General features: G+C 39.5%; 2 protein-coding genes across 13 annotated transcripts in view; one reads left to right on the plus strand and one right to left on the minus strand.

Moving 5' to 3' along the window:
• Nucleotides 1–22,244, minus strand: KIF2C (kinesin family member 2C). Of its 3 annotated transcripts, XM_079980310.1 has the most exons (21): nucleotides 22,110–22,244; nucleotides 20,173–20,267; nucleotides 18,164–18,268; nucleotides 15,114–15,162; nucleotides 13,608–13,730; nucleotides 13,314–13,433; nucleotides 12,699–12,799; nucleotides 12,196–12,291; nucleotides 10,999–11,053; nucleotides 10,411–10,573; nucleotides 8,652–8,742; nucleotides 8,277–8,340; nucleotides 7,928–8,019; nucleotides 6,973–7,115; nucleotides 5,736–5,940; nucleotides 4,439–4,549; nucleotides 3,861–3,928; nucleotides 3,326–3,434; nucleotides 3,133–3,237; nucleotides 2,785–2,908; nucleotides 1–115 (listed from the first exon to the last, which is right to left on the minus strand). In XM_079980310.1, the coding sequence occupies exons 1-21, from the start codon at nucleotides 22,171–22,173 to the stop codon at nucleotides 36–38; spliced, it is 2,163 nt and encodes a 720-aa protein (XP_079836436.1). In that variant the 5' UTR covers nucleotides 22,174–22,244; the 3' UTR covers nucleotides 1–35. The 3 variants fall into 3 exon arrangements, with proteins under 3 accessions (XP_079836436.1, XP_079836437.1, XP_079836438.1); XM_079980311.1 differs by lacking the exons at nucleotides 20,173–20,267; nucleotides 22,110–22,244 and adding an exon at nucleotides 18,623–18,766; XM_079980312.1 differs by lacking the exons at nucleotides 20,173–20,267; nucleotides 22,110–22,244 and adding an exon at nucleotides 18,467–18,553.
• The window catches only part of CCDC17 (coiled-coil domain containing 17), a 31,033-nt gene continuing 28,991 nt past the window's right edge, over nucleotides 20,246–22,287 (plus strand). For all 10 annotated transcript variants that reach the window (XM_079980236.1, XM_079980240.1, XM_079980242.1 and 7 more), the window contains exon 1: nucleotides 20,246–20,486. The gene's annotated coding sequence lies outside the window, so the exon portion shown is untranslated. The remainder of the gene's footprint in view (nucleotides 20,487–22,287) is intronic.

A 22,287-nucleotide genomic window follows, 5' to 3' on the forward strand; every position in this document is an offset into this window, starting at 1 on the left:
TAGAGAGGGAAGAAATTCATTTAACAAGTGGGTAACTACTGAAGTGGCCGCTTATTCAGATGCTTGCTGGCTTGTTCTTCCATCTGCATGGCAAGGGTTAGTTCTTCCAGAGTGTCTATGGAAGAGGAAGACAGAGAAGATAGACGTCAGCATGAGACCCCTTTGGAGGGCATCCAGAAAACAAAAAAAGAAACACACATCTAGACACTCCATTTCTTTCTTTCTGACCACTCTGGTGGCAGCAACAGGATCCAGCCAGCAGGCAAGAGCCTGAGTTCCCTTACCAGAACAAACCATTTTGACAAGAGGGCGAGGCCCAGATGTCAATCACCTGACACCCCACTTCAAAACTGGGCTGCAAAGAACAATACCCAAAGGCCTTGCTCTAATTGTCAATCAGCTGATTGGAGCTTACAGCAAGTCCTGTTTTGGGCAGGGATCAGCAGCACTATGGAGTTCCTATTTGGAATTCAGATTGTGCAGCCAGTCTCTCCAGGACTTGCTGTCAGCCACTGCTGTCTTGTCCCATTCAAGTATATGAAAAATAGCTTGTGGCAAAATAGCATTGTGTATGAATGAAAACAAAAGTGAAACTAATTTTTTTGCCTCAGGATTGTAATGTTTGCAAAGAGAGCCACCTAGTGAATGCTTTGTAAAATGCCTATTCCTTTAGTTCTGGAACATCACAGTACAGTGTAGGGGTTATCAACATTTTGGGGCCCCACAGGCACACTTGGAAAACTGAGAAACACTCCACAGCAATGCATGAACCCACCCGAGTGCAACTGCCTCACTCAGTAACAGTGCAACCTCTTACATTCCACGCCCCACACTGAACACTTCTCTTACAAGGACAGCATTTCAGAATTAAGCAGCTCCATACTGACCCCCTCTTCCTCTCCAAGGATGTGCACTAAGAGAACAGTGGTGATTCTCTTCCAGCCTGTGGCAATGTATTCCTGGGAATCACACACCATGTGTTTAACCAGTCCAATAGTCAACCCACGGTATTGCCCACCAACTCTACACTTTAGCACAACAAAGCTCCTTATCAAAAGCGGAAAGAAAGTACAGTATAGAGGTGCGCAAACAGCAAGTTGTAAGAAAGCATAATTTGTTACACTGCACATTATTGTTGAGCACTGGGCATGCTGTTAAAGGCACTAACCTTAGCTTTGAATTTTTGAAGTTTTGCGGAGCTTGAGTCAACATGACATGGTTTTAAGTCCAGAGTTAAAATCAATTAATACACGCAGCTAATCTTTTGTAAGGGAGGCAGGCACAATGCAATAGTAACCTAAACTCTACCTGAAATTTCCATTCCTATACCCTTCTCTCATGCAATCAGTTTGGCAGAAGGCCATCTCTATTTTATCTTTCTACTATTTCTTTTTTTTCATTTTTTATACTTCTACATCATACAAACAAACATTGAATAAAACAAACAAATAAACACAAAAACACAAAAACAAAATTACAAGGCTATAAACGTTATATCAAACTACAATCAGAAAAAAGAAAAGAAAATAGTGACTTCCAACTAACTCCATGTGGATCTTTATTCCTCATATCACTGGTTGCCTGTAATGGTTAAATTTTGGAGAAATATTTTAATTACCTGTGAGATTTTTATTCTAAGCTAAACCAAGTATGGATCCGGGAATCAGTTCTCTTCATATAATTTATAAAGACTTCCCACTCTCTCCTTATTTTCTCATTAGAATAATTTATTATTAAACCTGTAAGTTTGGCCAGTTCAAGATATTCTGACAACTTAAGAACTCATTCTTCTTTTGTCGGTGTTATGCTATGTTTCCAATGTTTAGCAATTATTATCCTGGCTGTTGTTACTGCATACAAAAATATTCCTTTGGTTTCTTTTGGGATGTCTGTTGTTAGTAGGCCCAATAAAAACATATCCAGTTTTTTGGGGAAAGTATGTCTTAACATTTTCTTTAATTCATCATAAATAGTATCCCATTTTTTTTTTAATTTTAGGGCACGTCCACCACATATGGAAGAAATTCCCTTCTTTGAGTTTACACCTCCAACGTTCTCCACTGGTGTTTTGGTACATTTTAGCCAATTTCAAGGGTATAAGGTACTATCTGTACATAATTTTTTAAAATTATTTTATTGTATAATATGCTATAAATCTTATGTCTCTTTTTCAAAAAAATTCTCATTTTTCTAATTAAATTGTATGACCGAGGTCTTGTGCCCATTTGACCATGACATCTTTAACTTCATCTCTTCTACTATTTCATTCATGCCTTTTGCCTAGAATAGAAGTCTTTCTATTCAAACCATTTTAAGTCTCCACACATCATCTGATTCTATGCAGTACTGGTAGCAACCGCTTTGCAGGCAGTCAACTGATGCATGAGTCCTTTTGGACCTGGAAAAGGGCATAACGGGGGCAGGCTTATACGTGCTCCACCTATGCACATGGGGGCCAGGAACGCAACCCTCAAGCAAATTGAGAGTTGCCTGTACTTTCTGGACAACCCTAGCTACATTTTACCTTCTCCTTTCCTTACCACTAATCATGGTAAAGCCATATATCTCTCCCTGGCCATCATCTTATGTGGCAAGCAATTTTGGATAGCAACCGCATTGCTTCTATATTCTATGCAGTGTTTAACATACAAATGACAGTTTTTGTAGCATAGCTGAACATCCTGTCACAGGGATGTTGAAAAGCCAACTCCCAAAAGCACAAAGCATTTTAATTTCTATGCTACTTCCTGCAGTGTGTTAGTGAAATACAGCACCCTCCAGTACCTTTCAGGCGGAGGAAATTTTTGGATCCTTCATTTACGAAGCACTGGGCTTGATACACAAATGCCTCCAGGTCATATTCTGGTTGTTCTGCAATATCCAGGAGACAGTTGCAGTCGTTCATTTTCTGAGTACGAAAGGTGAGGAAAGTTAGGAGTTTCTCTTACAATTATGGAACAAACTCATGTTACTGGAAATATTGGCTTAAAATTTGCACTGAAATCTTGTTGCATGCTCCTTGATCTAGGATAAGCATCATTTCACCATCACAATTTCAGTTCTTAAACAGTAAAAGCCACTTGAACCCAGAGACTATCAAGAAGATTTGGTGCACTACCCACCAATACATACCTCCCTGACATCCTTAAGCTCCTCTATTGCCTTCTCCTCAAGCTCACTTATCCGGGTGACAGCCTCACGGAAACTGGACAGATGAGACAGCTCATCATCAGAAAGCTGTTGTTTTGACAAGAGAAAGTATTAGCACAGCCTCGCTAAGCTCTACTCGCCAAACAGATTGCCCTCCCGTTCAGCACATGCAAACCTCATGAAGGTGGGCCGATTCTTCCTCACTGATATCCACCTCTTCATTTTCGGTTTCCATGCAGTTCTGTGCTTCTCCAGCTGTTCCATTGTGAGGGAGCTCCTTCACTCTGAGAACAGAAGGGAAGAATCCAGCCTTGGTAAAGCACTTAATGGCCTGTATACAACACAGGTGAAGCCTGAGGGTGGAACTCTTCTAGTCATTCTGTCTGCGCAAGCATTCCAGCTTGCTAGACAGAACAATACCCCGCCCCCCACACCCTGTTCTGGAGGTTCTCCCAACCCCCACAAGGGGCCACAGAGGGCAGGACAGGGGGAACACCCCATTGCACAAGCTGAAGCTCATGTGCAGGGCTTCCACTAGTGGTGCTTGTTAGATGAATCCCACCCTTAAAGTGAAAGCCTGAGGCCATTTGAAAACTGCAATTCTAAAACAGTTTTTCCTTCCACAAATACATCATGACTAAGATCACTTGTATGACCAACAATTTACCCCAGTATTAAGGATGAGATTTGTAAGTCCAGAAATCACTCACCTATCAGCATACCGCAAGGTATTTAGGGTATATTCACAGGAATTCATGCCTGGGGAGATCATTGCAATCTGAAAGCAAATAAAAAAAATAGCCACCCGTATTCATCTCTTACTTTCTATACAATTACAGTCACATCCATCCAGCCTGCAATCCTGTCCCAGCAGTTCTGCTTCACTGATCCCATCAACAATGAAGCACCTTAAGTTTTCTTGCACCTTCATCATATTTACTTGGAATTTAGACTCCACAGAAATCTATAGGCTTTTTCCAAGCAAACATGTTTAGGTTGTCACCTTAATGCAACTAAGACCCCGAAGGAGAGCAATTTTAACATCTGTATGTTGATAGGCTTTGCTCTAGATTGCAACATACCGGCTCATGAACCAGTGCAACAAAAATATTTGATCAGGAAGCTTGTTTTGGCTTTCTGCATAAATCAAGAACTGGGTATAATTTTCTTAAGATACACTGGCATAGCTATTTTACTTGTTACTAGAAACAGAAGAATTTAAAATCAAGTGGTAACTTCAGCAAGTTCCTGCCATTTCTGTGATCACAAGGCCAGCTATTTAACTTACCATACAGGTTCTGGAATTTGCTCCAATGAAGGAATCCCTCAGCACTTGGGTAAGTTTGCTCTCCCGAAAAGGTGTGTGTTGTTTATTCTGGCCTAGAGCGCGGATACATTCCTGGGGATAGGAGGAGAAATAGTCATATTTGAACAGTGTTTAGGATCATCACCATCATGGCTATAGCTAAACACTTTTTTTACCTTAAGTAGAACCTAGTGGACTTCTAAGCACTTACTTAGGATTGCACAGTAGGATGTGGCTCCAGATGTTGCTGACACCCAACTCCCATCATCCCTGGCCATGTTAGCTGGGCTTGATGGGAGTTAGAAGTCTAACATCACCTGATGGGCAATTGGTTCCCCACCTTTGAAGAAAAGGTTGCAAGAAATCCTGCAGTGTCTCAAGTCTGCCCTGCTTTAGGTAACTTTGAAATATTATCACAGGTGCACTTAAAACTTTTGTTTGCCTTGTTGTTTAGATAGTAGACAAAAAAATTGCAGTGCTCATCACCTACAGCCCCTCAAGAAAAGCAGTGATTATCTAGAAAGATCCAAGAAGCAACATTCTGTTTGGTAAATTTGGCCTCTTGCTCGGTTTTATGAACAAAACTAAAAAGACATCCCAGAAAGGTGTGTGTGCAAGTTACATCACTATTTAGAACAGATATCACAACTGGAGTACACTAGGGCTGGGTGATATCTGGTTTTCAATATCACAATATATCACCAACTAAATATCACAATATCTCGATATATCATGATATATATCCGCGACAGGAAAAATCACAAATAGCTTCTAATCTTTTTTGAACCACTTAAACAAATCAAACTTTTATAGAGTTAGAATTGGAAGGAGGTTCAAGAGTCATTTTAATTTAACTTCCAGATAGCGGTAGCCAATATAGACACTGCAGTTTAGCATTTTGGTATCTGTCTATGCAAGTCAGTTGCAATGCTCAGGCTCCTGGTGAGTTTCTAATACAGCTTTCCATGCTGAATGTTGCTGAGCTCCTTTTCACAAATTATTCCTCGTCCTCTTATTCTTCAGTGGCTATTCTGCAAGCTCCCCAAACAGCTTTGTCATAACTAACAGGTTTAGCAAGTGTCTTCTATAATAAGAGTTGCAAATCTGTTTCCATACATCCTGAGTTGGTTTGTCCAAGTCTGCAGAACTGAACAGGCAAATAAACAGTGCTAAAGAGGCTGGTAGCCCAGTCCTGGATTTATGCCATCAGCTGTCTATTCTGCTCTTGTCTAAAACTGCCACGAACTCTTATTGCCTGTGCCATGAAGTTACACTGTACCTTCAGTGCTAGCAAGCTCTTGTTTATTTCTGCTGCTTCCAACCGTGTCTGCCGATCATTGCTGGAGGTATCAGCACCTCTTTCATTCCCCGCCAAGTCCACTAAGGAGAACTTGCCATGAAGTTTTCGTTTTCTGCGCAGAATAATTTGAAAACAAGCATGGGAACGCGAGGAGCTGGCGTTTGCAAATGTATGCCCGGATGTCCTACAACAGAGATAATAGTGTTCATTAGATCATGGGTATGAAATATAATTATATACCAACTGTTCCGTATCTTCGCCTCAGAATATGTCAGTATAACTTGTGTTGTTTGTACCTCATCTGTTATGTTCCAATTAATGCTTCTACTTCCAAGTCTAATGTGAATTTAATATATTAAAAGGGTACTAGCCGTTGCAGTATCTGCATGGATCTAAGCATGGGGTCTCCAACCAGGCACCCATATGAATTATGGCAGCCATCCATCCCACTTGGTGTCCACCAAGTCCCTCTGCCCCTCCCTAGTGGGAGTGTTTTAGGGAGGTTGCCTGATTTTTATTTGATGGAGGAAGAGTCTGAGCATTACCAGTTTTTCTTCTGTCATGTCTTCAGGAGTTTTAGATTTGTAAGTGTGCCCTGGAGCCCAAAAAGATTGGAGACAACGCCTAATGTCTCCATTGGTTGATTTTTGCCTACTGGTTGGTTGATTTTTGTTCTTATGATGTATTTTGTGCTTTAATATTGTATTTTTATGTTGTGAACCACCCTGAGATTTGCCAATGAAGGACAGTATACAAATTTTAAGTAGTAGTAGTAGTAGTTGCTGTTGTTGTTCAGTGTTTTGGTGTTCCGGTGACATGAATGACTCTCCCTTCACAGTCCCCAGTCACTTTCTCCAAACTCTCCACATCTATGAATCTCTTTCTCTAGGAATTGCTTTTTGTAGCAATAAAAAGCCCCTAAGGTTTCAAAGACTGGAGAAAAATAGTGAGTTTATAATAAAAGCAGGTAAATTTAGAACATGCAAGTTCAGTTTTACTGGTACAAAATTTAGGTTCCTATACAGCTCTTCTTGTTTTACCACCAGAAGACTAAAGGCTATGGATAGTCCCCACCCTTTCTTGCAAATTGTCTTCTAAGTAAAGGTAAAACTGATTATATATTGTCAACTGCTCCTTTTCCCTAAGAGTTAAGGGGGAGATGATAAATGGTCAGATCTACATCCTGCATTAATATTAAGCATGCAGCACAACCAACCTGCAGGCACTGCCTATCTCAATCATCCGGATAACATCCTCAGCACAGTTCACTTGCATTTCTTGCAGTCCAACGACCTGAACCTGCTGTTTGCCATCCTCCAGCACTCGCAGCTTTGCTTTTTTGTTTAAGAGATCGAATAGCTGGATTGGAAAAGAGGGAAATACAAAAAGTTGCAGAAAGATCAGGTGCTAGAAGTGTAGCATTTGAGAAAGCTGCTTCAAAAGGTCTCACATATTTTAAAAATCTTCATGAAAGCCTCAACATAAAGCTTTCCAATAAAGAAGGGTACAATACATTTATGCATAATGGACTGGAATGTCACTGCAAACTCCCCATGGCTAGGAACCTTATGCCAAGCACCACAAAGATTCAAAGACACCACATTTCCCATGAATGTAGAGTCTGGACTAGGTATTAAAATCAAGAAACTAATGCATGCAAACTGATGAGTGGCTTAAGAGGAGCTCAAACCTCTCTTCCAAGAGCCTGCATTTTCTTAAGAATGTTCACCTCCTAACTGGGGATGGTCACATTTTCTTTATGTAGCTTGTGGTGTAGCCTCAAGAGCAGTGGGTATATCACATCTCATTCTCAAAAGGACTCCCTCTTCTCAGGTTAAGAAGACTTGTTTGATTCACCCAAGTGAACATTAATTCCCAGTGCAAGACCATGCAATGTAGTGAAGTGCTCTGCTCTTAAAATGTCTCAAAGATTTCCATTTAGCAGTGTTTAAGATTATACAAACTGTAACAAAGCTGTAACCCTAAGTCTAAAATGGCTTATAATGAGAAGACACCTCTCACCACTGCTAGGCTACCCCAGCTGCAGAAGGGGGATGTTAGTCTAATACTCCCTGCCATCACCAGATTATATATAGAAGATACCAACTCATCTCCAGCACACTCAGATCTCAGGAGATATGAAGAATATTTAAAAATACACATGGCCTCACCTTTCCATTATATATTTCAAAGAAAGTCACGTACACTTCCAGACCTAGAGCCTTGTATCTTGGCTGGTTCTGAAGAAGGAAGACATCCTGTGCTGGTAAGGGAAAGACATTTACAGGACAATTATCAAGAGCTCTATGTGCTTTAGGGTCCTTTCTAGAAGTTCTTTTACAGCTTATAAAGTGGTTATCTAAAGCATTTGCTGTGGACATTAGTACTTAATGTATACCATTTAACCAGAAGTTTAATTGGAAGAGCAGGCTTCACACATGCAATAGATTGCATATTACAATCTATTTTCCCTTATGTTTCCAACTTTTTAAATAAAATTCAAATGAAAATGGTACATACATGCAAAAGCATATATTCCTTTAGAGGCCTTCTGCACTTTCCCAGAGAAGTCACCTCCCATAGTCTAGAAAGAGAAAATATATTAAGAGACAGGTTCTCAGCAGTTATAAGGGAATCTATTTTCTGCAACTTTGATTACAGTATTTGCAAGCACAGAAAGTCAATGTTTAAAAGCAGTGGAATTCAGACTCTGCAGGATCATGCAACAGCAGCCCACACCCAAAAGCTCATTTAAAAGCCACATAAGTACAGCAGCTATGGCTATATAGATAAATGCTGTGATAGGGCCTTAAGTTCACCAAGCTAAGTCAGAGTGAAAAAGTTCATTAATATCCTGCAACACATACACACATCCCTCAAGAACAAAACACTTACATGGGTTTTTCCACTTCCAGTCTGACCATAGGCAAAACATGTAGCTTTCCCTCCCTCAAATATCGTCTGCACAAGTGGTCTAGCAGTGAACCTGGTCAAACCGTAACAGGAAAATGCAAAATATGAATGAATGAGTGAAACTATCACAGTACAAGTGAATTCTGAAAACTCAAATCCCCATAAAACCATTTACAAGAGTACCCACAAAAATAACTCCATTATAGCTTAATAACTCAAACACTGATAAGATCAGAAGTCTAGAAATTTGCTTGATCACAAGAGCATTGCAGACTGAATAAGAGAGGTTCCACTAGGCTCAAGAGCTACCTTTCTACACTTTCAGCACTCAAGATATAATGTTGCTTTAGAAGGGGCTATCAGAAGCTCTTGGGTTGCTGAACCCTTTGCTACTATGTATTATCATGCTACTGCTGCATTGGTAAGTTAATGAGGGCTGATTAGCAGTACCGTTATTCTATTCATCTGATTTTGTGTTTTATATCATTTTTTGTAAACTGCTGTGTGACCTTTTTAAAAAAATTAAAAGTGGGATATAGCTGTAGTCCTAGCAGAAAGGATTATGTCTACTCCCTGGGGACAGGAACAATCCCATTAGAGCTGAAGAGTGAGGCACAGGGGTTCTGCCCCTCTAGCTTTACACCTCTGCCTTAGAAAAACCTTCTCATCTCAAGTACTTCCATAAGCAGGGATGGGGAACCTCTGACCTACAGAACACACTTGGCCTGTGAGGCCATTCTGGGCAAGTCTTGCCCACCCTGCACCCAATGCCATGCATGATGTCAGGTATGGGCAGGTAAAGGCAGAGCTTCAAAATAACAATTGGGAGCTTCAAGCGAACTCTCAATTGTTCTATTTTAGCAGCATCGTAAATGGAAACTGCTTCTCCCTCCCAGTGCTACTCTTTGAACTTCTGGTTTGGCTCCAAGAGCAGCAGAGACTATTTGAAAGCCCTTTTGCAAACAGTCCCACACAACTTTTCAAACATGCAATGCAAAGGGGCTTTCAAACAGTCCCAACAATCCAGGTTTCATAGCAAAAAATCAGCCAACATCATTGTGACGTCAGATTTGGCTCACCAGGTGTGGGGAAAAAAAGATCTAGCCTACTGGCCAAGGAAACTTCATCACCTTTGCCGTAAAGGACTTCCCTGTATACCACGAAGACTGATGTTTAAATACTAAGGGGATAAAGTTTCTGCACCCAACGCTGAGAACAGATTTGGGAAAGGTAGTTAATATGTTTTATTTCTCAAGTATCAAGGATTTCCAGTTGTTTTGCCTAACAAAAAATTGTGATTTTGTGCAATGTATTAATTGATCTTTAGTGTAAAATTTTTCGGGTTCCTCAGGAGGAATTATCACAGAATGTCAGATTTCCAGTGCTGCTTCAGATTCACCACCTCCCAAATGAAGCCTCATCATAAGCCCCTTACCCATGAAGGAGCTCCAAGCAGCAGATTCCCCAGGTAAGAATCTTCCACCTATCTAGCAACTTCTGTGCATGCAGTGCCAGCATATAAATGATGCACAGATATGAGCTTATACAAGAAGCAATGAAGTGTTTTGAAGTGGCATCTGCTGCCTGGAGGGCCTGTATGGGTTAAAATCTTTGACAGCTGCATGAAAGAAGCTTCACATGTGAACTGGCCCTCCACGTCTACTGTCCCATTCTGTCCCTGTCACAACTCTCTCTGTCACAACTCTTCATTCACTGCCAGGAAAGGAAAGACATGCATTACCAATAAACCATTTCATTGGAAGCTTTTTCATCAAATGAGAAGTCAAATCGAAAAGCCTGGTTTTCAAGGTATTTCGTCAAATCCACCTTCACCTTTGGTTCATGCACTAGGATGCTGTTCTTGCTGGCAACAGTAATTATATCACACTCTTTCTTCCCAAGTTCTGTTTAGGAAACAAAAGTAGTTCACACTATAAAGCTGAACCCTATTGATTTGCAGTGTTTTGTGGAACTGACAAACTGAGCAGGAAAGCAAAGGTTGAACAACTTGGCATGGGATTTTTAATAGGAGATGAGCAGCACAAGGGAAGCACTGAGGTAGTAAAATGTTAATTGAAAGAATTAAACATTAGAGGGAGTTGACAAACTGTACAAGCATCCTGCTAGAGGTTTGCTAAAGAGGTCTTCTGGTATCTTATTCCTCCCTCGTTGGAGCAAAATACATGACATTGTTTTTAAAAGACAACCATTTTCAGCACTAACGAAGTTCCAACTGAAAGAAACCTGCCATAATTTCTGCATTGACATTCTCCACAGAATCCAGCATAAAGAACCTGTCAATTGTTAAACTCCACAGATGCCACTTTACCTTGTTTATTTAAGGGTCGTTTCCTCACACAGACACAAATTCTATGCTCTTCTATCTTTAAAAAAGGAAAGAAAATTTCACATTAAGACCAGCTCTTTGGCATCTTTATTCACTAAGCTGTATCAGAGAAGGTGATGATGGGATACTCTGCAACACCCAACAATACAATGCAATTCCCTAGTATAAGAAAGTTTTAAGAAGTAAGAGTTTTTGTTGCAGTTGATCACTGTCAATATTAGCCCTTTTTCAGTAAGTCATATAGCCAACAAAGGTCCCATTCCTATACAGAATGGCACCAGCTGTCATGTGCAGTTTTCTTACTGAGATAGTTCTGCATATATGCAAATAATGTTAATGTGAAATACCACAAAACATCTATGGCCCCAACAAAGCATTTTTCAAAACCCTGTACTGAACTCAGTCATGAAATTTTTTTAAAAATCTTTTTCCATTGTGTTTTTCTTTATTTGCAATATATATATTAGTCATAAACATTGATTAATGCAAAGTTTATTTTTATTATTTTACAACCCACCCCCCCCCCACGATGTTCCAAATATCTATTTAACATCATTTAACTTAAGTTGTTCCAGTTTTTAAACAGTGGTATCATTCCACAAATCACCATGTGTTCTTGGAGGACAATAACCACATTTATCAACATTATATGTGATAAAAATATATCAGGTTGATGAAAAATAGATATCATTTATATGACTTGTCTAGACAAAGCAGGCAAGTAGAGAAAGTCAGTGAGAACTTCTGGAAGTCACATGCTTAATGGAACTTTAGCCCAATGATAGCTGTTCCACTCCCTTGATTATCACTTGTGAAAATTTTAATAATTTGCCAAGTCACAGTATGATCCAGTAGCCTACCTATTTCACTGAGCACTAGATCTCTGTTTAATGTTCAATGCACATTCTTTGACACCATTTTAAAATTCTTCAGGACATACAATCAATAAATGAGCAAGATTACTTTGATAATCCCAGATAATGCATTGAGAGTTGAAGTGGAGTCCCATTCTTTAATAGTTAATTCAGTTTCCTAGATCTTGATGTTCATAAAGTATTTGTTACCTCCTTAAAATATAGCAAATGTATACCAATAATTGTGTTTATTTGAAGATGAATACTAAATAAGACGACACTTGGAGGGGGAAATGTGGCTAGTTAGTTGCAAGTATTTACTTACGGGGTCATTCATTGATATCGACTGACAAACAATATTGGCTCTATATTCCTTGACCATCCGTGCAAAATCCCAGTTTGGACAACTACTGTCATATTCCTGTAAGGCAAAGTAGTAATTAACTTGCAATCTTGCTATAGAGAAAAGAAAGTTGGTCTAATTGTAGTCTTGATATACTTAAAGTATGGCAAGCAGCTATCGTTTTTTCTTAGACAGGTTTTAGAGAAACTACCCAGGCAGTTTTCTTTAATGTGTCTGCCATAAGGACCTTTCAAAATTAGAACAAGGAATAAAAATCTAGAACTCAGTTTGGTATGCTAATTGCTTTTAACTTTGAGAAACCAGAACTAATTTCATTCCATGCAATGAGAAAAGCTAAATTGCTTATTTTAGTCAGATTACATAGAGAACAATGATGAATATCCATGCTCTGCATGGCACCCAAGATACAGCTATTGAATGAAACATCCTGCAGAATGTTTCACAGGCAAGTATCACATTCTTACCTGTGCCCGCTTATTTCTTATTTCAGAGAACTGGGCCCTTTTCTCTTCCCTCTTATTTTTCATTTTGTCCATCTCTTTTACAATGTTAGATTTCCTACGAGCTAGAAGAAGCAAGAATGTTATTACTGCTACTGAAATGAAATGGCCTACATCAAAAAGCTGATCTTCTGTCCACAAGTCTCCCAGAGGCAGTCTTAAAACAAAAATAAAAATCAGGAGATGTATCATTTTATTGTTGCGTAAATTTCTACAGTCATAGGTGATATTTAAGACAACAGGAGTGTTTAGGTTCTTCAAGTTTCCTTGGAAGTCATCCACTTTGGCTGGAAGCCCTTCCTGCCAATTCTAGATGCATGGAAACTTGTGGTGATAGTGAGCTCTCTGTAAATGCCAAAATACACTTGAAACACTACTTCCTGTGTTCAGGAACTAAGCTTTTATTTAAGCTTGGATTCAAGACTGAAGACCAGTTCAACCTAAGCTTTAGTGTCCATCCTCAACTATATTCAAACCTCCATTAAGATGGTAGAACAAAGCTCTCTACCAGACTAAACAAAGCTATTGAAGATATTGATTTAAAGAGCCATGAAAGCAAGCTGGGAACTATATTCCTACCTTGAATTGCAGCAGAGACCATTCTCAAAGTCTGTGGAGTGTCTTCTGTCATTTCATTGCCATTTGGTTGTACATTACATCGATCAGTAGAATAGCTGACCCTAGATCGAGTTCGTACAACTGTTGAGACGGGAAATCAGTGGTTAAAAGCATTACTCAAGGCAACACAAGAAATAGTGAGGGTTTGTAAATTTACAATGTCCTTTTATGCATATAGGTGAGAGCTGCTCTACCTGTGAACACTTGTGCAATACAAAGGCAAAATCATAATGTATTGTACTTATTCCTACTCACCAGGAAGAGCAGAGTGGCTTCGTGTTCGTACAGGAGCAGGCAATTCCACCTCCATATCGTTTTCCAGAGGGCTGTTCTGAGTTTCTGCTATGACAGACATCTTGCTAGCTTGCGATCGCAGTACTAAGGAAGCAAGGGGAAAGTGCCATCAATTACCAACTTGATAATATTCAGCAAAATTGACTCCAAAAATGTTTGCGTATTTTTGTGTGTGCACAAAGCAGTACAATACAACTTCAGCAAGCATTTGGGAAATACTAGAGGTCGGTTTGGTAAAACCCAGTTTAAAGGCAGTATTTAACTAACTTTTACTTGGAGTACACCCAATGAAATTAATGCCACGACTAACAGATCCTGTTAGTTGAATACAACCCCAGAGAACAGTATAAGGGTGGTATTTAACTAAGTTTTACTTGGAGGGGAAGATGTGGCTCGTCAACCTGGGAAGGTAGCCTATGTAGCAGAAGGAAAACTATGCAATTTTAATAAGGTATTCAGAAAGACATGTTTCTAAAACCTAAATTAGAATAAAGGACTTCAAAAATGGAAAGATGAGGGAGTACAGTGGTGCCCCGCAAGACGAATGCCTCGCAAGATGAAAAACTCGCTAGACGAAAGGGTTTTCCGTCTTTTGAGGTGCTTCGCAAGACGAATTTCCCTATGGGTTTGCTTCGCAAGACGAAAACGTCTTGCGAGTTCTTGCAATTTTTTCCCTTCCCCCCCCCTTTTTCTAAGCCGCTTAGCCGCTAATAGCCCCTTAGCCGCTAATAGCGCTAATCCGCTAAGCCGCTAATAGGGGTGCTTCGCAAGACGAAAAAACCGCAAGACGAAGAGACTCGCGGAACGAATTAATTTCTTCTTGCGAGGCACCACTGTATTACCACAGAATTGATGAGCAATATAGAGGCAACAAGATACTGCTAAGATTTATTTCCTGAACATAATTCAGAAAAGGAAACACCTCCGGAACATATAGTTCTTGTGATACAGAATAACCAAACTTTTATTTTTTTTAAGTTCTAATAAATGCTTTGGGATGAACAACCATTAGTATTATTTTAATTTATTACCTACCTGCCCTTCACCCTATGGTCCCAGGCCAGTTTACAATAAGTCAAAGTACAAAATTAAAACCTGTTTTAAAAACTTACAAGTACAAAAAATACACCACCACTGCAATATAGAGAGTGGGTCCTTATTAATATTAAGCATGTATCATGACACTTCTGTATGGGCAGCTGAGGGAGAAGAGGCATAAGCACAGAATAGACCTGCAGTGTCAAAGCTACAGGTGACAGTGGCTATATAGAACGTCCAAAAATAAGAAGTGAGGGGAGAATCAGGCTCTGTGATACATTTACTAGGATTCATATGTCTTCCAATTCCCAGTCACCAAGTAAATCTGAGACAAAATTGCTTCAAAATCAGATGCAGTGTACAGAGTTCTGTTCCAATAGAGGGCTAAAACTATTCATAATATCTCAAAGCAAATAAATTTGTTTTTACCTTCTTTCGGAGCAGGAATTTTTGAGAGTGTTGTTCTGCGGGTTTGCCTCTGAAGTAAAAAAAAAGTATTGTAGTCTACTGAATATTAACACAGACCCCACTTTGCAACATAATAAATTTGGAATATTAATGGAATTGTTTTAATGAGAATTGCTAACTGTCAACTTACAAATATTGTAGAGAACATAGAAATACATAATCTAAAAATTACAAAACTCAGAAAATTTTAGATGTTCTATTAATTTCTGTGTATTCCCCAAAATATGAATCAAAAAGAATTTTAGGACAACCAGATTGGCTAATTTGAGCCAGGGAGATTGAGAGTAGATTACAGCTAAATATTTCAGTGGATTTTTAACTTTTAACTTGAATGTCATTGGAAAACTACTAGCAATGTTTATCAAACATCAAATGCCTCCCACAGGAATTTAGCTTCTGATTAGTTAATAATGCAATTATAGTTATCTGGCAGCATAAGACAATTCAAAAGGCTTATACTTCGCTTCCTACATGGGGATGTAAACAACAGCTAGCTGAAAATTAGCTCTTGAGAAGAGGGATACACTGGCAAAGGAACATGTGCAAACCATGCTTATGATACCATACAGAAACCAGGTACACAAATAATCTAACTGAAAATAGAATGGGGCTTTGTTACAGTGAAGAAATCCATTTTCATTTTTATCTTCATAAAATTCCCTAATTGTCATTACAAATAGTTTGGCAAATGCTTAAAACCGTTTGGCCTGTTTTATAACATATTTAAAGAACCACCAACACTTCATTTGGCTGATTTGTTTTCATATGCTTGGTGCTCCTGCTGAAGGGGGTGGGAGGGAGATTTATACAAATTCCTTCCCTGCCTCTGCAACCTGCTGTAAAGATGTACCAGAGAGTTGGGGGGACCTTTCAAAATAGGGTGGTAGGTGGTACAGAAACAAGAAGTGGGAATTAGTGAAAAGCACTACTATACTGTTTTGCCAATAGGTACTGTTGGATATCAGCCCCTTCCATTTATGAAAGGAGATACAGTACTGTACAGTACTTGAATACAACCACACTTTTCTCACCCGACCATTCCTATGAATGAAGCAAAAGTTAAGTTCAATTCCCAAACCAGATGATGTTTCTGCTGTATAATACTGCCTTCTATTAAATATGGACAGCAAGATTTTAACATGTATGCTAGGAGGGGTACTGAATGCTACTTTAAAAAAGAAAGTCATCAAACTCAGATTATTAGGGAAATAAGCAATATAAAATTGCAGAAGAAATGGTTAATTTATTGATGGTGAAGTTTTGACAGGATTAAGTTTTAAAAGACATTGTTCTGCCTCATTTATATTAACTGGCCCTATCTGCTATCTCACTAGGTAGGTATAATGATTTCCCTGTTGGCAGAAATGACTGGCAGAATCCGCGACCAAGAGAAAGAGACGGTGGAGGAAGACTGGAAGAAATTCAAAGCTTATCTTAAGAACTGTTACAATATTGATGAGTGTTAAAATGTCAAGGGGAAGGAAGATACAGAATTACAGCCGAAAATGTTTGATGATAAAATGGTTGCTGAAAAATTGTAAAATAAGGATGTAAAAAGGGTGAGGTATGGGGAAGTCCGAGAAAGGAGGCTTATGAAAATGAGGTTAAGAACTTATATTTGTGTGTTTGTTTGTATTTGTCGATGTTTTTATGTTGTTGTGGTTGTTTTGTTTTAAAATTTGGAAAACTAATAAAAATTATTATAAAAATATAATGATTTCCCTGTAGGTGACCGATGCAACAAAAAACTATCAAAATGCAGAACTTGGTTTTATATCTGTATGCTGCTTTTCCAGCAACCAAGCTGAGCTCAAAGCAGCTCACTATAGTATCAGATGAGTCAGCCTCAAGTATTTGCAGCCAAAGAATCTAGTCTTAAGGGTGCAGAGAAAATAAGAAAATAAGAATTTGACTAAGCATTTTGCGATCATGACTAAACAACAACACGCGCGAGCATCAAGCCTGTACCTGCTCCGGAAGCTTATATTTAAATCACCTGACATTATATGATGTCAAGTGATTGACAGCTGTGCAACCCTTCCCATCTGTCAGAATGGACCACTCACCCAAAAATCCCCTACCCCTGGACTATATGATAATGTGCACAGGGTAAGCTGCAGAAATTGACTGCACATAAGCCATAGTGAAGTGAAAGGGCAAATCATCCAAGATCATGACAACGGAGCAACAAGTGCATGGGAAAAGGCAATTTGAACAGTGGCAGAAAGCTTCAGGTAGGGCAGTCCTACAAAGCAGTGGAGAGCAGGGGCTTCTGTATGTCCAAGAACAAAAGAAAAACCAGTATTTTCAAACCCAGGCCTTCAGGAAAAGCTGCAGGTCCTACAATTTCCTCCCTCTTGGCAATTATCTGACACAGAAGCCCCATGTGCTTTTGGACATGGTTCCATTAGCTTTACGTCTCGTCATCTGCCTAAGCTAACACTCTGTCCAAAATACTCTTTCTACATATTGCCCCACCATCTCTCTCCTTTTCCCATCAGATTTTCCCTTTCAATTGTCATTGCCTCATTCCTAGTCCTCTGAGGCAGTGTGCATATCCGTATCCCTAGGACTCCTCTACCCAATGTCTTGCTCCTCCATCACAAGAGAGTTTGGCCATACTGCTTCCCCCCAGCACCACTGTTCAGGTGATGTAACTGCTATTAAAACATGGATGCAGAAAAGCTTCAATTAGCACTTTTAGAGGATAATAGAATAAAGACATGGGTGGGGGTGGAATCAGAAATTATCCCCAGGAAAGTACATGAATAGAGATGCTGTTTGTATACTTTAAAAAAAAATAGAATTAAAAATGCTGAAAGACGTAAACTTCTTTTGCATTGTTAATCCATATCTTGAGACCTCAAATCAATATAGAGGCAAGCATGAAATAGTAAAATATTTAAAGATATAAAAACAACTCATGAAGTTTCAGCCCATCTTTAAAATTCAGTAAGTTCAGATTCTTGCTGCTTGGCAAGAATCAAAGGGAAAACTCTAGGATAACCTACCTGTGTGGTTACATTCTCCTGGGCAAGATGGCTTTCTTTCGCAGCAGCAACAACTGGAGATGTAAACAGCTCTGGATTTATTGCTACCACATCATCAAGGTCAATCTGCAAAGGGAAAACAGACACAAAACACAGGATGAGCCATTTACCACATAATTAATCATCAGCCTTAAGGGTATGTGTTAAGCAATCTACCACATGCCTAAGCACCAGGACCACCAGTCAGCAATTTGTTTGGCATGACCAGTTTAAAGCAATGAATTCACAGCTCTCATAAATTGATATATAAAACAAGTTGCCCACCAATATAGTGTTCCAGGAGGCTCTTATTTCACAAGACACCAGCAAAGCCCATTTGCTTCAAATGCTTTAATCTCTAGTAGCTAATCTTAGTACATCCCAGTCATTCCTTGATTTCCGCTGTAAACTCCTAGTATTTGTAAAGCAAATATTACTTACTGAAACAAATCCTTAGACTGTCATTCCAAAAAAATGAAGTGTTTACTAATCTAAAACTAATCAGTTAGGCTATGCAACTGATTTCTCCCTCTTAGCTTTGTGAATGTGCAGAGGTAGAGTGAATAAGTCATGCCCCACAGCCCATCTGCTTTACCTTAAGAATGACATCATAATCCTATTGCTAGTGCTGCAATATTCTAACAGTCATTTTCCTGAGCTACAGAGGCACCCATAGAGCAGGTAGGAAGTATGAATTTGAAGTCTCCAGATCAACTATTCAGCTTCTACACATATCACACCATGTTGGGAAATGTTGCCTTATTCATTTAACACAACAAGAGTTTGTTTTGTGGTTAACAAAAAAAGCTCTGAGTAGGTGTTTAGTATATACACTTATTGGCTAACATTCAGCCTGATCCTAGTCATGTTTACTCAAAAGCTAGGCTCTACTGAGATCAATATATTCATTATACACCATTTATCAGGGTAGGCTGAAGGTAGGCCATGATCTACTGGATAATTTTTATAGAGAATGTTAGTCCTTCACTTCATCCAACATAATAGATATTATGTTCTTAATAATACACATCAAGATCACTTAATACAGCAACATCTTAATTGGTAAGATCCCAGAATGCACTCTTGCTTTGCATAATACATTTTACAGACGCAGATGAATTATAAAATTCAATTAAAAAAAAAAGTCAGTCAAGCACTATCCTAGTAACCACACTGTGCAGTTTAGGTGGGACTCCCACAAGGAAAAAGAATGGTAAATGAAAAAAAAAAAAATCAAGTTGGAGGTAGAAAAGGAATTATTTTTGAGGATCATATGGTGGAAAGGCAGGATATGATTTATTTAATTGGCATATCTACAAATATCCATTCAAAGACATGCAAAAGGGTTTTTAGAGTTGGAATTCTTACTAATTCTGGACAAAAAAGCACCACGTATATGATGCAGGAGGTAGGTTTTAAACCAACATTTATTGAAGATTTCCAAATAAATGGTTTATATGATGTCTACTCAATCATAAGCGCCTTGCTGGATCAAAGCAAAGGCAAATCCAGCCCAGCATTCTGTTTTCCAGTGGCTAGCCATATGTCTAAAAGGAGCCAACAGGCAATTGGTATTGCTGGAGAATCATTGCTGAATTGTATGCACCTCAATAGCTCATAGGCCCTATTATGTTCAATAGGACTTATATGTAAACATGTATTGGACTACCAATCCTAAATGGAGGGTGGAGTGGAGAGGGAATGCATTGATGGACAATCTGCCACTTCTAAAGTCTACCAACTTGTACAGGCAGGGCAAGTGAAGGGAGAATCTGGAATTTTACTTCTTATTCTCTGGCAGTTAAACAACCTGTGGAGCTTTCTGTGGCCATAGCTATGGTCTGCAGCTTAGACACCTTGCTCACCAGAGGAAAGGCACCTCCACCTCATCCTAACTCCCTTCAGCCAGCATATTTAGGGGTTAGGGTTGCTCTTAGCCTCAGCTGCTTGACTGCATAAGTAAAGAATGGGGATATATTTCAAATTCTCACCTCTTTCCCTTTGACAGTGTTATTTTCTGTCCATTCTACAGATACCACCATTTTTTCCAGACTCACTGCCTTGATTGTGGCACCATGGACTGCACCTGAATAGGGGGGAAATCATTTCAAAAAAGGCTAGTTTCCTCAAATCAGAGAACCACAGAGGAACTAGATGCATTGAAATATCAACTAATCCGAAACATGCAATGTGAAACTTGTCACAAAAGTACAAACACATCTGTGAGCTTCCACTCTAAGCAGAAAAGTATTAATGGAGTACCATAGGTAACAATTTGCTGCCCTCTTTTGAGAGACAGTTCTAGGTAATATAATTTTTTTGCAGTAATTCTTTCTCTTCTCCCTGGGTCATTTCCTTGACAGTCTTAATAAGTTTGCTTATGCTTAACACCAACTTGGACAAAACCATTTTCTACATACTAACATGGCCTACGATGTAGGAATGATATAATGATATATCACAATGTCTGAAATAAGGATATATCACAGTCTGAAATAAGGATGGAGCTATGTAGAGGCATTGACTGGCTTCCCGCATCATGATTTTTGCATAATGCACAAACAGACACATCATGATTTGCAATATATTGCCAGGTGAAAAATTATGAAACAAGTATCACAATATGAACATCAAACTAGTTTTAGATGATGTATCAATATATGGCCCAGCCCTACTACTATTCCTAGAGAAGCTCAGTAGTTTTTTGGCACCCCCTCCCCCAAAACACGGTTAGTTATACCTCTGCTAGCTATTGTTGATAGTTTCCAGGTAGTACCATTACCAACAGAATATGCCTTCTTATATCCAAAGGTCAAAATTTATTTTAGAAAAGTGTCTGCAGAAGAGGCGAGGAATCCCCAGCCAAGGGGGGCATAGGTGATTCTCCTAGCTTCTCTAACCAGCCCTTGGGACTCTCCCCAGGCTCTGTTTGGTACCCACTTTGAGTGCTTTTGTCTGGCTGGAATGTATCCTTGAAAGTGATACTGTAATGACTCTTGCACAAATCTTTCAATCCAGAAAAGCATGTGTGGATAGACAAACCTCTAGCTTTTGCGTGGCTGGAATATAGCCTACTGTACAAAGGGTTCCAAATTCTTATCTGTCCACTTTTGCCTGTGGCCAAGGTTTGCACCTCCACCCCCAAAAAACAAGCAAATCAATAAAAATACTTAGCTAACCAAAGTTCTGACCCCCCCAGAAAGTCTGTCCCCCTAACATAAACCATGGCTATCCCCATGCCTCTGGCCCCTGTAAATTTGCCCAGAAAGGAATGTGGCCCTCAAATGGAAAAATTGTATGTAAAAAGTTGTTTGAAAAAGTCATTAAACCATTTCGTAAAACTAATTGTTCACTATAAACTGAGGCAAAGTGATCCTGTGAACAGCTGCATTAGCAGCTTGTTAGCTTATAGGCACAATTCAGAGTTATGTTATTCACCTATAAAGCCCTTAACAGCCTGGAACTCAAATTACTAACGGAAACGCCTCATCTTATTAGCATTGGAGTGTGGGGGAGGGAAAGAATTTCACCAGATTTGTATTCAACTACGCAACGTCTGAGGCAGCTCTACTGCATGAGGGAACCTTGTTGCTGTTAAACAAGTCTGTGGATGGTCAGTGCCAGGATGGGAGACCACCGGGGAACAGCGTGCAACGCCTTCTTGGCTTCCATGACGGAAGAAGGGTGGGAGATAAGTACTGGATAATGAAATAAAAACCAAGCAGGGGCTTCTCTATATGGCTATATGCTGGGTCCCTTCTTATCAGTAAGTTCCATTGCACGCCAGAAGGAAGGCGAGGATAACTGCAGCGCATGCGCATTAGTTCTACAAAGCCCCAGAAGAGGCTGAAAACTTTGGCTACGGCAAGAGGAAAGAGACATACCTAAACAGATCGCGATTTTTGTCAGGCTCTATTCCTTTACTTACCATTACTACGCTGAATATTAATCACTGACCCGGGCTGAAGGCATCTATAAACGCTTGGGTCCATAGTACTGGAAAAGTCTGGTTCTCTAGCGTCAGCAAAAAAAAAGGAGCACCTCTCACTTCATAGACCGGTATCGAAAAGAAGCAGCGTATCAACTGCCGCCGTTTTGAACGGGGC

Source organism: Podarcis cretensis (genome assembly GCF_951804945.1).
Source record: "Podarcis cretensis genome assembly, chromosome: 6".
Lineage (NCBI taxonomy): Eukaryota > Metazoa > Chordata > Lepidosauria > Squamata > Lacertidae > Podarcis > Podarcis cretensis.

Coding starts and splice junctions, on each gene's coding strand:
- KIF2C (XM_079980310.1), bottom strand. CDS start 22,173: ATGGACCCAAGCGTTTATAGATGCCTTCAGCCCGGGTCAGTGATTAAT. Junction 13,731..15,113: donor AATTCCTGCTCCGAAAGAAG/GTAAAAACAAAT, acceptor TTGCTTCCTTAG/TACTGCGATCGCAAGCTAGC. Junction 11,054..12,195: donor CGATATCAATGAATGACCCC/GTAAGTAAATAC, acceptor CCTTTTTTAAAG/ATAGAAGAGCATAGAATTTG.